General features: G+C 37.5%; 1 protein-coding gene across 1 annotated transcript in view; it reads left to right on the forward strand.

Moving 5' to 3' along the window:
• FRY (FRY microtubule binding protein) overlaps positions 1-18087 on the forward strand; it is a 344446-nt gene that overhangs the window by 300961 nt on the left and 25398 nt on the right. The window contains 6 exon segments of the mRNA XM_049778737.1: positions 3005-3205; positions 4114-4275; positions 6767-6933; positions 7882-8071; positions 11630-11779; positions 13635-13733. Coding sequence (XP_049634694.1) covers positions 3005-3205; positions 4114-4275; positions 6767-6933; positions 7882-8071; positions 11630-11779; positions 13635-13733 — 969 coding nt within the window.

The raw sequence follows: 18087 nt of genomic DNA on the forward strand, positions 1-18087 counted from the left end.
TTTCTTTTCTCCTGGCCTATGTGTGCCTATTTGTGTGCATATTTCCTTTAGATGTGTGTGTGATAGAAAACGTGTTTTTGGCTGCTCTAGTACAGAAATATTTTCTAAAGTATAAGACTGTTGTAAGATTTTATATGCTTAGTTCTGGAAGTTGCATGACCATCTCTTGAAACAAAATGGGTTTCCAGTATAATCCGTAGAAATCTTGTCATTTCTAATTAGGCCATTGCATCACTTACTTGACTGGTTTTGTTGTAACTTATTTTATTGAAGGTGAAATCAACAAGCTGCATCTAATAGTACATCCTTTGCACTTCCAATTAATTTCTTTATTTTCTAGGCATGAGGGCAATCTTTGTATTATGACTACATAAGTCAAAATCCAAAGGAAGGCCTTTTTGAAAATAAAAGGGAGTGTTAATAATAATTGCACCCAGAGAACAGTCATAAACCAGAATCACCCTGGGCAAGTGGACCTCTGCTCATCTTAAGCTATGTCCTATCAGATTTAGTTATATTTAGGATACATTTTGGCCACAGTACTCCTAAGTTCCTTTAATAATAACTCTTTCTGAGAGAGTTACGATATGAAAGAAAAAATTTTACAAAGTATTTTCCAACATTTTTAGACTATTGAGTCATTAATACTTTCTCATTTCAGTATAAACACTGGGTGGTTTATTTAAGTTTGATAGCTGACATACAGTTAGTTTGTGTGAGAAGACTTTAGACTTTAGCACTATTTCATCTTAACTCCTCAGCTACAGGAAAATATTTTCTCTAATTAAACTGTTGCATTCTTTAGCAAGACATTCAGATACAGTGCCATGAAAATAGCTTTCGCCTCATGACTAAAGTAGGAAAGCACATACTTTGCATGTGCAAACCCTTGAGTTCAAGCTTTAATGATATTCCTGGCTATTTCAAGTTCAAGCCCCAGAATATCATTACATGTGGCCTCTATTAATAAATAAATATTGGGGGGCCGGAGAGATAGCACAGCAGAAGGGCATTTGCCTTGCTCTCAGCCAATCCTTGGTTCGAATCCCAGCATTCCATATGGTCCCCCATGCCTGCCAGGAACGATTTCTGAGTGCAGAGCCAGGAGTAATCCCTGAGCGCTTCCAGGTGTGACAAACCTAAATAAATAAATAAGTATTGGGTCGGAAAATTGTTTCAATGGGTAGAGTGCTTGCCTTGCACCTGGTTGACCTGGTTTTTATCACTGGCACACCATATGGGCTTCCAAACCCTACCAGGAGTGATCCCTGAGAGTAAAGCCAGAGCAAGTCCTAGGTATCACCAGATATGCCCCACCCCAAAATAAAATAAAATAAAATAAAAATCTTTTTTCTGACTCCTAATTCTCATATCTGACTAGTTCTGGATCACCTAAGATGCAGTCAAATCTACATAAGAGCAATGTATGTTAGTATATCAGTCTCTGACTCTACATCCTATATTGATCTTGTGGTCTATCTCGGGTTCAGTGCTGGGGTCTTCCAGAATTGTTACTTAAGGTCATTCATCTAACCCATCCACTTATTTGGTGCAAGAGAAACAGTTTTGTGAGCATAAGGCTTATATTTGCTTACTCCTCCCAGAAGTGTTCATGTTTTTCTGAATAGTATGCAATTTTATGTTTTTTATACTTTTTCTCTAATAATATTTAATTTTTTAATAACAGAATTTTAGTTTTTCAAAGTTTTCTTTCCAAATCAACTAACACTAGTGCTTTATTCCTCCACCAATGATCCAGGTTTCCTCACTTTTATTTATTTTTACTTAAAGATAAAATTTTATTTGGTAAAATAATTAATATATTTTAATTTAACATACAAATAAATTATGAAAAGTGATATAGATAAAAGTTAAAATCAAGACAGACAACATATGTGATGCAGGAGCTTTACCTATTTTTATTCTACCCTTCACTTTGCATGCTTATCGAAAGCAGTTAGATTTTGCACCTAAATTTGTTAATACCAATTGTATGTTATTAAAATTATTTATACAGTTATTCATACAATAAGTAAAATATGAGGGATAATTAATTTCTTTCTAGATAAACTATCCAATAAATGGCCCCCTCTCATTTTTATTTTTTTATATATTACATTTCCTTTTACTTCCCAGAATTCTTCCTCTCACTTTATTTTCATTTTCATTGAATTTGTTTTTATTTTAGTGCATTGTTGTCCTTTCTCACCAAGAAAAGAAAATCAAATTTATTTTGTGGCAATTTATCACAGAAATATAAATAAAAGCATACACAGATAAGAGAGCAGACACAGCTATGGATTTGCACATAATATTCTGAGTTCATTTTTCCCTCATAATCCAACATTCCTAAGAACATTTATAAGCATCAGTAACAGTAACTTTTTTTCTCCATTGGGACATAGGAAGGAGCCTAAGGTGAAGGTAAAATGGTGCTGCTCTGGCTTCTGCATAGTGCATGATCAGTCAAATTTTGCCCATCTGCTCTTTCATGCATCTAACTGTGCATTTTATCTGTAGAAATTATTGTGGCAGAAACAGACTGGAAAGTTTACCATTTTATCTTCTATCTCATACCCAAAGGATGTGGAATGTGCTACAAGCATAACTTCTACTTTTCTCCTACAGTTCTCCTGAAAATTGTACTAAAACTAACATGGGGTAAAATACTTTTTTAAACTTGGTTTAATATGAAGGATCTCTTAACAGATTTTTGGAAACAGACAAATTATAGAACTTTCCCAGTCAACTTTCACAAACCAAAATACTATCTGCCATGCCACAGAAAGGTGTGGAATCACTTCAACACATAATTTACTCTGTGTGTAGGTGAAAATCATAACTTTTACACTTTATATAAACAAAAATGGTAGCAAAATACATGAGGGCCTGAAAGTTCAGAATAAAAACATTTGTTTCTGAGTGGTGACAAACTGAATGTGTTGTTGCTGATGTGAGTGCAAGAAGATGTGGACATAAAAATCAGCTGATGGTGTGATTTCAGGGGGAGAGTATGGACAATTTCAACTGGGGCGTGCGCAGACGTTCTCTGGATAGTCTGGACAAGTGTGATATGCAACTTCTGGAAGAACGCCAACTCTCCGGAAGGTCTCCAAGCCTGAATAAAATTAACCATGAGGATTCCGATGAATCCTCTGAAGAGGAGGACCTTACAACCAGTCAGATCTTGGAGCATTCTGACCTAGTAAGTAGAAACTTGCCCACTTTAAGAAGTAGCAGGCATATTTTTGTAACTGAAACTATAATTCAGTATTCAATTGGTGCCAAGGAAACTTTCCTCAGCTGCTACATGAAAATCTTAACTGTTGGGTGGTGCTTCACTAATTCTAACAGGTCTCTTTTCAATGAACACAAATAGAGGTAAATGCTGAAGTGTTTGTGATAAGTCCTAAATGTCATAAAGTCTAATAAGGCCTATGTTTCCCCCCCCAAATAACTCTTATTATGCTGGAATTCTTTTTAAAAATGCCTCATACAAGCCAGAGCAATTGTACAGTGGGTAGAGTACGTGCCTTGCATGCAGCCAGCCAGGGCTCAATCACCAGCATCCCATAAAGACTCGAACACTACCAGAAGTCATTCTTGAGTGCATAGCCAGGACTAAGCCCTAAACACTGCCTGGTGTGGCCCCAAAACAAACAAATTTTAAAGAAAAAACAGAAACCAAAAAAAAAAGTTCGGGTTTACTCTTGGCTGTGCACTCAGAAATCGCTCCTGGCTGGGGGATGATATGGGGTGCTAGGGGATCAAACCTCTGTCCCTCCTAGGTCAGCACGTGCAAGGCAAATGCCCTACCGCTTGCACCACTGCTCCGGCCCCAAGAGTTTCATATTTTTGAGTGCCACTGTAATTAATAGATGACTAGCTATAACATTTAAGTTCGAATCACTGAAATATGTATGCTAAATGGTTAATACATATCAGTCAACAGCTAGCTGATTCATTGGTTTATACTCAAATAAAGAATAGAGACATTTTTCCCTTGGTGGTGTCAACATGGTACTGAAACCAGGGCTTCAACATGTGTAGCATTAGTAGTTTTGAAAGAATAAAAATGTCACACTATTTTTATTTTCTTTGCTTTTGCAACAGATCATGACGCTCTCTCCTTCTGAGGAGAATAATCCCATGGAATCACTCACTGCAGCCTGTGACAGAACATGTACTGACCCTCATTCCTTTAATACCAGCATGGCTAACTTTGACAGTCCCTTACCTGCAGTAAATAATCTTCAGATTTCTGAGGGCTCAAAGGTGAAGAGATTTTGACAATTATGATTCTAATTTTCTTTTTTAAAAAGAACAGATATTTCCAATTTTCTGAAGCTTCTGGAAGGTTATGAAAAAGCAACTCTCTTACTTCTTACATTTAAAAAAATAATTGAATTTGCTGACCTCACATGTTTACCTCACAAGTTTGAGCCCATCATGTTTTGGGTTGAAAAAGTTGATTAGAGGTCTTTTTTGAAATGACACATTTTGTATTTTCATCTAGCATGAACACTGCTGGTTGACAGCAAAACAAACTGGAATATGTCTGAGATCACATTGAGTGGTAAAGAGCTATTCTTTGTCAAAACTTTTTTAAAACAATATGCTGAGTGAGGTGTGGGTGTATGCATGTATTTGGGGACATTTTTTCCTATGTGGGAATCAATTTTACAATTTGCACATTGATTCAAAGCTCGCCTTTGGCACGCTATCAGAATATTTAGTGTAATCATAGCATTATGCCACATTCACACAAAGCTGTTCTACCATAGTCTCTGAAGAAAAAAGTAAGTGTAATGGATATAATTTCATTATTTAAAAGCTCAACTTTTAAAGATCTAACAACGTATGTTTCATTTAAAGTATTTTTTAATTTTATAAAGTATTCTGCCCATAAAACTTCATTCTCACACTTTTCATTTAAACATTTACAGATAGGATTGTCAGCATGAAATTTTATTTCCTTATATTAGAAATATGACATAATGTATGATCTTAGAATAAAAGTTTATTTATCCTAGATTTGGCCATGGTAGTTTAAGCTGAAAAGGGAACTTAAATATTTTTAAAACTATCACATTATATTCTTTCTAAAACTCCAAGAGAGAGACATAAATACACAGTACACTAAAAATAGATAATATTTAGGATAATTTTTGTGCTTTAAACCAAAGGAACCCAACCAAATTACAATCACCTAAGAAGATTGATGCTTAAAGAATTACTTTCAAGACTGTCCTATTGCAAACAGTTTCTAGGGGTTAGCATAATCCTTTATTTTCCAGCTAAAAAGGCACCAGAAAAATATGTATCTCTACTTAAATTCCAGAATCTTAATATTAAAACAACTACATTTTAGAGAAAGAGAATCACAAAATAAATTAGTAGTTTTTAACAACACACAGAAATCAACTAATTCTATTTAGGAAGTGTTGAATCTAATTTCTGTGTTTTTCCCTCTCTTGAGTCTAATTTCTGAAAACCTATCTCTGTTTTTCACATAAGCTGAGTTTCTTCCATGTTTGATATAACTGTGATATTAGAAAGTGAAAATGAACGATTTTAAAAAAAACACATAACCTTCCCCTAACAAATTAAGTTTGTTACACTAATAGCCCAGAATAGTTCCCATGTCCTTTACCATGGGCATGACTGCAGTTCTGAAAGAGCAAGAAGAAGCAGATATGGATAATCTTCTGAAATTCAGTATTTATAAGAAAGTTCTTCAAAATTAAGATATCCTGTTTCTTTAATGTATCTTTAAATAATCCTGTTTATTTTTCCATTAATCTTAGACTCAAAGTACTATATAGCATTTGGGTAAAGCTTCTGGCCAGATGTCAACCCATGATAATGCTCTAATTCACATAGATTTCTATTATGCCATAGTTTTGTTTTTGTCTTAAAAAAATGACTCACTGAAACATGTACGTGTGATCTCTTCCTCAAGTCTTCTGGTCTGTAATCAGTTGCCTTCCTTCCTCTCATAAAGAACAATCAGTTATCCAGCTGATTTCCTCTTTGGCTCAGTTTCAAACCCAGCCTTTTTTTCCATGTTATTCGCTGTCTTTTTTTCCCTGCCCCTCAGTTATTTCCCAGCTCAGACTGCCTGAAAGCCCTTTCATTCAATTAATTATTCTACATTTTATAGGAAAACAAGAGAGCAGACGCACACATTTGTTCTTGGTATGCTCAAGAGCAAAATGCATGTGTAAATGTATTTCCATCTTGAGCATTTGTGTACCAGGCATGTATAATTCTAAAATCTAGTTTCCATAGATAAAGAAAAATTTTATTTATTAGAGCATTGCCTCTGGACTTACTTGTTCTACAAGGCAGGAGTTGTATAATGGAAAGAATTTGAGATCCTGATCAGATGCTCTATTGCTGATAATCGTCAAGCTGAAGAGCCTCTGTTTCCTTATCTACAAGATATGGAAGATGGACCAGGAGATCTCTGTTGTGTTTACCAGTGTTAGCATTTATATTCCATAAACAGCAGAAAAACACAGTAATTTTAAAGAGACTTCTTGTCTATTGGAGAAAAGACTGAAAAGATAAATGAAGAATACTATAGCAATTTCTGAAGTCAGGTATAGGTATTTATTATATTAGAAAATATAGCTAGAAAAGAAATGCTTCTGTCTATCATGTTCAGAATTAGTCTCTTATTTGCCCTTTACTTGAATATAGTTCCCTCTAAGTATTACTAATCCTAGAGCTGGGGGGATCTTTCTTCTTTTTAATCTCACAGGCCGAAGCTATCCAGGAGGAAGAGGACACCACAGTGCATGAGGATGACCTTTCAGGTTCCATCAATGAACTCCCAGCCACTTTTGAATGTAGTGATAGCTTTAGCTTGGATATGACTGAGGCAGAAGATAAAGGCAACCGAGCAATGGACCAGTTTACACTTGCGAGGTACAAAAGTCCTGGTGGGAAAGTGGCATGAATGTGTAGACATATGGCATGTTGTCCATCTGACTCAAGGTAAATGTGAGACCTGTACTGCTATGATGCCCCAATGAGGGTTTTCCTATTGACATCTAACTTGGAGAACTCAAGTTGGAGTTATTCAGGCCCTTCATAGAGCCTTCCTTATGTGGGACTAAATAGGGTGCTGTGTAGGACTGGCTAGATAGGAAAACTAGAATAAAAGATGTTGGAGAAAGAACTGGGAGATAGTCTAGAGTCTAGACCTTGAGAGTTTTGAAGATAACCAACAGTGGCCAATACCAGAAATAAAGATCTCTTTCTATTTTGAGTCAAAAAACTGAAACAAGGAGCCAGGAAGATAGTACACCAGATAGGAAACTTGCCTTGTAGACTACTGATCCCAGTTTGATCCCTGAAAACTCATTTGATTCACCAACCCCTGCCAACAGTGATCTCTGAGCAGACCCAGGAGTAATCCCTGAGCATGTATGGCCCCAAATACTACCCCCTAAAATGAACAAAAGAAAGAGAGAGCTGTGAATGGCTATCAGAGTTACTTAGTCTATATGGACATTAGAAGTGGAGTAAGCAGAGAAAAAAAAATTTGATGTTTTATTGGTCATATCCAGCAATGTTCAAAGGTTGCTCCTGGGTTTGCACTCAGGAATTATTTCTGCCAGTGCTTGGAAGATCGTAAGAGAGACAAGGATCAAACCCAGGTCAGATGCATGTAGTACAAGTACCTTATCACTCCAATCCCAGAAATTCTATTCTTAAAAAAAATATTTATCTGGAAGCCCTGTATCTAGCCCAGCCCTTTAAGAGAAAAGTCCATACATAGCAGGCTGCTTCATGGAGTTGTCTCAGGGGAGAATATATAACCAAGGAAAAGAAGGACAGTACATCTTAACAAAGTCTTTTTCATTTCTCCAGCTTTGGAGATGGTGACAGGGGAGTGTCTCCTCCGCCCTCACCCTTTTTCTCGGCCATCCTTGCTGCATTTCAACCCACAACCTGTGATGATGCTGAAGAAGCCTGGCGCAGCCACCTCAACCAGCTCATGTGTGACTCTGATGGCTCCTGTGCTGTTTATACATTTCATGTGTTCTCCTCCTTGTTTAAGGTATGATGTGTGCTGACCAGTCAAAGCACTTGGTGTCTTATGAGCACCAACTGGGATGATTACTGATTTTTTTTCTGAGCTGTGCTCTTTTTGTTCAGTTTACACAGACTACCTTTTTTCTTAACTCATCTCAAACTGATCTTGAGATGACATGCCTCCAATGATTTAGGCCGTCTTGACATACAGTTCTCTTCAGCTTTGCTGACTTTGGTTGATGTCATCAATTCTAGGCAACCAGAACATCTGTTCTATTAAGTCACCTCTCCTGCCAAGTTCATCATCCTTGTGGTCATCCTTAGATCTCTACTATGCCTTTTTCTTTTTTCCGTTATTTATCTTTCTCCCCAGAATTAATGTCTAATACTTGCTTCTATCTCTGGGCTACTTTGGAATAGATAACAGTACTGGACAAATCACAACCTGGGTAATTTAGAAAGTAGCCTTGTGCAATCTGGAAACAAATGTCTATTCTTCCCAGGGCTGGCAGTCCCAAAGGTGGCCAACGGGCCCTCAGCCTTGTTTCTGTGATCTCTGGAGCTCATAGCTCCCTGAAACAGTGTCTTACATGGACAACTTCAGCTCTCACCTGCTCTCCCCACAACACTGCCCAGTCCATAGCAATAACTGGGCTAAAGTTGCAGATGGTGTACTTATTGATGGTTCAACATTTCTTTTTATCCTGCCTTTGTGTTGTTCTTGCACATTTCACTTGAATCACTGTCCTGTATGAGAAACTTCTCACTCCTTTCAACTCTAACATTCTGTACTATGTGTTGTGTAATACTAAGATTCTCAGATGTAGCAAATTATAAAATACTGATGTTGAAAAGCATAATATTTTTGAGCTGCATTTTTCTAGTATATCAAAAGAATTAGAAACCTGCAGTTGTTTTGGAGTATATTAGTCTTCTTTTATTGGAGAGAAATTATTTCACACAGATTAAGTTTAAAACTCAAAAGGAGGGGCCGGCGAGGTGGCACTAGAGGTAAGGTGTCTGCCTTGCAAGTGCTAGCCAAGGATCAGGACCGCAGTTCGATCCCCTAGCATCCCATATGTTCCCCCCAAGCCAGGGGCAATTTCTGAGCACTTAGCCAGGAGTAACCCCTGAGCATCAAACGGGTGTGGCCCAAAAAAACAAACAAACAAACAAACAAAAACTCAAAAGGAAAAAAATATTTTGGGGAGAAAGACAGTGGCTAAGACAAAAATTACATTTCCACAAAATACTGTGTTCTTTGTTGTTTGCAGATAATAATAAGTTGAGAGCTATACATTTTCATATTTTGATACTGACACTGACTAAGTGCATCCAATTCTTCCTAATTCTACTTTTCTTTCACCAAGCACCAAGCAGCAGGAGGCAACTCTGAGGAAAATTTATAGTTATAGAAGAAATAGGACCTTTAGACTAAGGTTAGGTTTACCCTAATTCAGTCATTAGTTCAGCAAGTGACCTTCAACAAGTCTTTCAACCTCTCTCAACTTCAGTTCCCTAATGACTTAAAAAAATGTATTACTTCATTTAAATTCCATGTTTTACATAGTTGCTCATAATACACGTTTCTGACATTCCTTGTTCCAACACTAATCCCACCACCAGTGAAAAATTCCTCTACAATGGTAGAGGGCTTCCACCCGAAGCCTGCCATTTGGCAGGTATGAAATAACTTACTTTATATTGCTTGTTTACAACTAAGTGGTAATGGAAATTTCAAGAAAACTTCAGCAAATAATATTTATGAAAATTGTTATTATTATTAACATAATGGAGTCATTGCCTGAAGATTTGCTAAGCTATTTGTTGAAGCCGATCATTCTGTTTTTTCTGCACTACTTTGACAGCTAATTTGGTGCATTCCTACCAGGGTGTCAGTATGGAAAATTCTAGAGGTGTCACATGTCTGTGTATGTGGCCTCACACTCCAGGAATTTTAGGTTCTGTGGCTGACATGGTGACAGCTATAGAATGTGTCTGTGACTACTAGGGCTTCTGAAAGTACCAAAGGGCAGCAGGGAGGTTGTCCACATTCAATCTAAGAAGGCCCTAGAGTTCTCAGCCCAAATTCTGGCATACCTGAAGTTTTGGTCAGTTATGCATCTTTGCAGAAATCAGTGGTAAAACGGCGAAGTTGAACCATTGGTGTGACATGTTATGGATGTACCTACCAAGACTGTGGCAGGGCACAAACTTGGCTCAGCCCCCACCTCCCAAATACCCTTGTTTTTAGCTGAAAAATCAATATACCCATGAATTTTTGCAGCTTGGTTTATATTTGGGAGGGGGCGGGGGTCACACCCAGCAGCACTCAGGGGTTACTCTGGCTCTACGCTCAGAAATTGCTCCTGGCAGGCACGGGGACTATGTTGGAATGCCAGGATTCAAACCACCCACCTTCTGCATGCAAGGCAAACACCTTACCTCCATGCTATCTCTCCAGCCCCTGGTTTATATCTCTTTTGAGAATAAAATAAATATATGGAGTTGGCCAATATGCAGACAAAGGGACAAATGTGGACGTGTCTCATATTTTATATTTTTACTGAATTACCATGAATTACAGAGTTGCCAGGTTATTTGTAATTGAGTTTCAGGCATATAATGTCTCAACACCAGTTTCTACCAATGTTCACATTTTTCCATCGATATCACCAGTATTCTTCCTACCCTCTCCCAGCCTGCCTCTTTGCAAGCACTGTTTGATTTTTCTTTATCTTTCTTTCTCCCCTTTTAGGTGCTAGAGCTTACCATACTTTTATTGATAGGGTATTATACATATCCTGTTTCCTCCTTTCAGCACCTAGTACTGGTCCAGAGTGACCACTTCCCTCTATAATTGCCATAGTCCTTCCCTGGCTTTTAGATTAATAACCTGATATATGGAAATTTGAAGGCCAGAAGGCCAGAGAGATAGAGGGTTGAGTGTTTGCTTTGCATGGGACCGATCTGAATTTCATCCCTAATACCAAATATAGTCTTCTGAGCCAGGAGTGACCTTGAGCATAGAGCCAGGAGTAAGCCCTTAGTACTGCCAGGTATGCCCCTTCTCCAAAAATACCTGCAGAAAATACCTAATACAGAGAGTGACATAGAGGATTTATTCTAGAATCCAGGTAGCATACCTGCTTTCATTCCTCAGGACTCACTTGCCATTTCAGTGTTTCTTCTCAGGGACTCTGCTCTAAAGAACAGAAAAGAATCACTGCTTATGATCCTTTATTTCTTTCACCCGCATTGAAGAAATCTTAGTGACTCTAATCTAACAAACTTGAATACTCAAACTGCTGATGAGTATGACTATCAAGAAAAAGAAAAGCACTTACTAAAAAGACTAAATGAGCATCCACAAATGAGAAAATGACATTTTTGGGTGATTATTTAGCTGACTCTAAACAAACATTCACTCTGATCCTCGTCTGCCCTTCCCCACTTCACATAAGATCCTGGCTCATTTGACATTTCATAAAAAAATAAACATAAAAAATTAAAAATTAAGTCTTTTATAGGATGTATGTTTGAGGTTGACCTTTGCAAAAACAGTAACTGTTTTGCCTTTCAGAATATTCAGAAAAGGTTCTGCTTCCTGACCTGTGATGCAGCCAGTTACCTTGGAGATAACCTCCGAGGGATTGGGTCCAAATTTGTCAGCTCTTCTCAGATGCTCACCTCCTGCTCTGAATGCCCAACACTTTTTGTGGATGCTGAGACAGTAAGTATTCCAGTCTTCCTCTGGCAGTGAAAGGTGTGCCCAGAGTATGGTGTGGAACTTTGGGACTGCATGTTTGTGTTGTAATTTGTTTTATTTGGGGGGGTCATACCCAGCACTGCTCAGGGTTTACTCCTGGCTCTATGCTCAGAAATCACCCCTGGCAGGCAGAGGGGACCATATGGGATGCCTGGAATCGAACCACTATCCCTCTGCATGAAAGGCAAACACCTTACCTCCCTGCTATCTCTCCAGTCCCTGTAATTTGTTTTAAACATACAATACTGATATACAGTTTCTGAAGGCCTGAGTCTTCACAATAATGGCTATGTGCCATTCCACGTAAAGTTAAACCAATAATAGATCAATTGCAGGAAAGTCGCATGTCTGCTGCCTCCATGTCCATAGCAATACCCTCCATTACTCTGACTGAACAATTATTTATTCAGTAACATGAAGTCCCATGACAGCAGGTTGACACACCAATAATGACCTCAGTTTTCCCACTCTCTATATCTGTTGGTTGCCTTCTGGATGAATTCATAAAACCCAATCTACAAGTGATGAGTTTAATAGTGATTAGAACAGACTGGCTAACTACTCAATTGTGACCCTAAGACTATAATGCTAACCCTACAAGAATGCAGAGCTCTTTAAGGGCAAGTTATGTGTTATTTTTTATATACCCAGTATAGACCATATCATGTAATAAATAATTACTGAGATTTAGAAACATGAGGAAGAACTTTCAGTTTGAAAGTTTTGAAAAATAGTTCATCTTTCTAGGAATTTTACTCTCTTGAAGCAAGAAATATAATATGACAAATTTTCTATTTTGAGTAATTTTATATTTTTGAGTAATTTTAAATATAAGTTATACAATAAAGATTGTAAATTTTTGGTACAAATTACCATTACAAATACAATTTGATTACAAATACAAAATCAGTTTGAAAATCCATTTGGGTGTCTGTCACTATACCTCTTGAGTATCTTAAAGATACTAGAGTTCATGCATAAAATGTTAATCATGCATAAAATGTGAGGGGCCGGTGAGGTGGCGCTAGAGGTAAGGTGTCTGCCTTGCAAGCGCTAGCATAGGACGGACCGCGGTTCGATCCCCCGGCGTCCCATATGGTCCCCCCAAGCCAGGGGAAATTTCTGAGCACTTAGCCAGGAGTAACCCCTGAGCATCAAACGGGTGTGGCCAAAAAATTAATACGAGATCTTTTGCAATTCTTGTCAAGATTTGTTTCTGGGACTGAAGCAATAGTACAGCATATAGGGCACTTACTTTGCAAACAGCAAACCTGACTTTAATCTCTACCACTCGTAGCCCCTCCAGGAGTGATATCTGAACACAAAGCCATGAGTAAGTCCTGAGCACCAAATGGCACGATTCCAAAAATATTCAACAACAATGACAACCCCAAAAAAAGATTTGTATATTTATTCCTGAACATTATATTATGTATTGTTTTGTCTCAGTTAAAAAATTTTTTCAGGTTGCACTGGGGAAGGGGGAATACTCTTTATGACTGAAACCCAACTAAAACAATTTATAATCATGAGTTTAAATAATAAATATATTATTAAAGAAAAGAAAATAAGTTCATTTATAATAGCTAAAGAATATTTGACTAAAATTGATAGGATCATAAGTTATTTAGAATAGTGAAAAAGTATTAATTGTACATACAGCTTATAGTGAAGCAACATTATATATTTTACAGCTTAATACTACAATACAATTGATCCTTACTTTACATCTAGATAAACTTTTCTTTATCTGTATTGCCATACCTTTATCTTGGCATTTCTCTAGTTGTTTTAATACAGTTTCCTCCACCTCCATTAGCTCCTTTCTTGTGGACTTCTGGACAAGCTCAAATTCAGTGTTTTAGAACTTCAAGAATATTTGGATACCTACAACAACAGAAAAGAAGCCACTCTTTCAGTAAGTTTTGTATTTCTTTGCATGTGCATTAATTTAAAACTGAATGATCCCCATACTATGAAGATGTTGCTCTTTAAGAGAGACAGACTTTGCCTATTCCAATTTAATAGTCATGGAATTGCTGATAATGTTGGATTACTGGGTCCTATCCTACTCAATATTCATACTCCACTGTAGGGTGTGATATGGCGATTGTATTATTGGGTCCCTCCCTACTTGGTATTTCTTCTCCACCCTAGGGTGTGGTCTGATTCTTGCTAATAAAAGCCCAGGTTTCAGGAAGGAGATGTTCATTCTTCTGTCTTCCTAAGCTGCTTTCCTTCTTTGGAGCATAAGGCTTGTGTGGTGGGATTCCTGGCTTGAGTGTTGGAATTTCTGAACCTGTTCTTGCAATCTTTTACTGTGTGGATTATTTCCTGCATCAATATTTGCTTCCAGACCCAAGAAGAGACGGTGAACATAATCTCTTCAGTGTAGCTGTCCCGGCCCAATAAAAGTGGGGGTTGATTCCTTCCATGTGTTTGGGCACAAGAGAGCCATTATAAAGGACTGCTGCCTTGTTCCCTGCCTGCTTTTCTGCAGTAGGCAGCCAAGAAGACACAGCAAACATAATCTCTTCAGGGACCAACCAGTAAGCTGTCCCCACTCAATAAGAGTGGAGTCAGAGGAGCACATAATAAAAACCACACTACAAGTGTGGCAATTGGGAAAACAATGCAGGACAACGCCATGTATAGAGAATAAAAATAGCAGTTCTGATGACCCAAAAAGTACCAACCAGCTAGGTATCCTCTCAGATAAGGTTCTTAGAGAAAAAATTGAGGATATTCATGTTGCTCAAAGAAAGCATAGATCAAGATGAGTAGAACACAAATAAGAATCAAGAAGATATGAAGATAGAAATCAGAAAACTTCAAACTGAAATAACAGGTCTGAAAAACCCGGTAGATGAAATGAAAACCTCAACTGAAAGCCTCTCCAATGGAGTAACAGCAGCTGAGGACGGGGTCACTGAGCCGGAGGATGAGATACAGAACAACTCCATACAGCAGAAGAGATTGAAAAAGAACCTTAAAGCAAATGAGCAGACAATGGAGAAACTGCTCAAAGAATGTGAACAGATGAAAATAGAAGTCTTTAATAAACTCAGCATAAACAACATAGGTATCATTGGAGTCCCAGAGACCCAGGAAGAGAATAATAAGAGGAGTTAGAGGAAGAATGAGAGGAGGAAGAGGAAGATGAGGAGGAAGAAGGAAAAGGAGGAAGAAGAAGGAAGAAAGAGAAAGAAGAGAAGGAGAATGAAGAAGGAGGAGGAGGAAGAAGAGGAGAAAATAGAAAAAAAAGGAGGAGGTGCAGGCTAGGGATGTGGTTCAATTTGTAGAGCAGATGACTTTGAGGTGTCAATGCCTAGATTTGATCCCAGATGATCTTGTGTTCTTGTTCTGATATTCTCACAACTTGTATGAATTTGTGTATATCTGTATATATAAAAATATGTAATATACTTATGCACGTTCACATTTAATAATGCAACTGTAAAAAATAAAATAAGAAAGGGGCTGGAGAGATGGCATTGAGGTGAGCCATTTGCCTTGATGCAGCACAGTGGTTCGAATCCCAGCATCCCATAAGGTCCCCTGAGCCTGCCAGGAGTGATTTCCGAGCATAGAGCCAGGAGTAAACCCCTGAGCACTGCCCAGTGTGACCCAAAAACAAAAAAAATAAAATAAAATAAGAAAAGATCTGATGATAAAACAATGAACCACAAGAAGTTATTTTGACAGTACATGTTTTCATGAAGGAAGGAAGGAAGGAAGGGAGGGAGGGAGGGAGGGAGGGAGGGAGGGAGGGAGGGAAGGAAAAGAAAGAAAGAAGAAGGAAAGAAAAAGAAAATGCATGTTCAGGTACAAAAAAATCCATTCATCTATTTGGGTAAAAATGGATAATTAATTAATTGTTGGTAATCCCCTCATTTGAGGAAAAAGAAATGCTTATGTTTCTACAAATGGCAACTCTGCTGAGAAGCATTGGGTCTCACTACACCTTGTCAGAAGCAGGATTCTCACAATTGAAGAAACTCAGACACAAAAGTATGAGAAGACTTCAAAACTCCACTCATAATCAACACATATTACTCAAAAAAAATGAGAGCAAGAAACAAAACTGTGACCTCAATAGATAATTGGGACAATCAATAAGCTGACACCACACAATGTGGTGGAGACTATCAGGATCCTGTTCCAGAATCTCAATTCTGTAAATGAGGGAATGGGTCCTGCTCTCACCAGATTTCTTAATTTAGGAAACACTAGTTACATGAACTCAGTGCTACAATGTCGTATACTATTCCCAGTTTGGCTGACTGATTTTTCCAGAACCATTATAAGTAGGACATTAACAGGTCAAATCCATTGGGACATAAAGGCAATATGGCAAAGAGTTTGGTAAGATTATAAAAGCCCTGTGGGCAGGACAGCACAGGTATATTAACCCAAAAGACTTTAAGATGACCATGGGAAAGATAATAATGAGGTTGCAGGAAACAGTCAAAAGGATCCATATGAACTATTTCTATTCTTGATGGAGAGTCTTCATCAGGACTTCAACAAAACTGATACGCAGAATAGACATACAGAGGGAAATAGTGATCATCTTGTTGACTCAAAATCCTTAAAACAAGCTTTGCAGAGATATAAGCAGTTTATTATTGCTACACTTTTCCAAGGCCATCTTAAATCCACAATTCAATGCCTCATCTGAAAACAAGAATCTCAGACATTGGAAATCTTTACTCATTTACCTTGCCTTTGACATCTACAGATAAATGCATGTTGCAAGGTTGCCTTAAAGTGTTTTTTAAAGAAGCACAAATAGACAGTAATAGCTTTTATTACATTCACTGTAACACATAGTAGAATTCCTTAAAAGAGACAGAAATTTGGATATGACAACCTGTGCTCTTAATACATTTAAAATGCTTCTTCTATGATGGCAAGAAGATGAAAAAAATTACAGAAATATGTGGATTCTCCTTTAGAAAGCCTTGACTTATCACAGTACATTATGGACTCTAAGAACAACCATGAAGAATACAATTTATTCTCTGGTTTGAACCATTATTGGGCCGGTGAAGTGGCATGGCATGATGAAATGGAAAAGGGTCATTGTACAGCTTTTTGTAAAAATACAGCAAGAAAACATTGGTTTAAATTTGATGATCAAGAAGTTTCAGAAATAGGTGACTCATCTGTAAAATTTTCAGCAGTTTATATTCTACTTTATACTTCAAAGAGACCTGCTGCAATGAATACAGCTCTTTAAATTAGTGGATACTGGATGTCTAACTGAATGCTCTTTAGATATCTCTATAATAAAGATCTTACATTATTACCATAGGAAAACATCTGGAGAATGCAGACTCCCATTATAGTGCTCATTATTAGAATGTTTCAGTGTCTTAATTTCTATTCTATTGTGTTTATAATACACTTTTAATGCTTTTGTTAACAGTGATCTGTGGAGATATAGTTTGGAGGCCCTAATTAATTCACATTACAGAGATATTTTCCACTGGATTCCTAAAACACTTCTAATTGTGATATCTTAACAAATATTTTAAATCATTCATTTCCCATTTGATTTTACCTGCCTATGTCTTCTAAAATCTGTCTCTACAGAGATCCTTGGATAAGATATCTGAATACCATACTCTTTTTACATGCTCATCACCATATCACTTACCATTCTAGTCTTGAATAATATGATTTCTTTCAGAACGTTCTTTTTTTTTTCATTTAAACAACTTTATTACATACATGATTGTGTTTGGGTTTCAGTCATGTAAAGAACACCACCCATCACCAGTGCAACATTCCCATCACCAATGTCCCAAATCTCCCTCCTCCCCACCCAACACCTGCCTGTACACTAGACAGGCTTTCTATTTCCCTTGTACATTCTCATTATTAGGATAGTTCAAAACATAGTTAATTCTCTAACTAAATTTATCCCTGTTTGTGGTGAGCTTCATGAGCTGAGCTGTAACTTCCAGCTCTTTTCCTTTCGTGTCTGAAAGTTGCTATTGCAAGAATGTCTTTCATTTTTCTTAAAACCCATAGATGAGTGCGACCATTCAGTCTCTCTCTCTCTGTCTCTCTCTCTGTCTCTCTCTCTCTCTCTCTGACTTATTTCACTCAGCATAGTAGATTCCATGTACATCCATGTATAGGAAAATTTTATGACTTCATCTCTCCTTACAGCTGCATAATATTCCATTGTGTATATGTACCACAGTTTATTTAGCCATTCATCTGTTGAAGGGTGGTATCTGGGCTGGTTCCAGAATCTTGCT

Source organism: Suncus etruscus, chromosome 8 (genome assembly GCF_024139225.1).
Source record: "Suncus etruscus isolate mSunEtr1 chromosome 8, mSunEtr1.pri.cur, whole genome shotgun sequence".
NCBI classification, from domain to species: Eukaryota; Metazoa; Chordata; class Mammalia; order Eulipotyphla; family Soricidae; genus Suncus; species Suncus etruscus.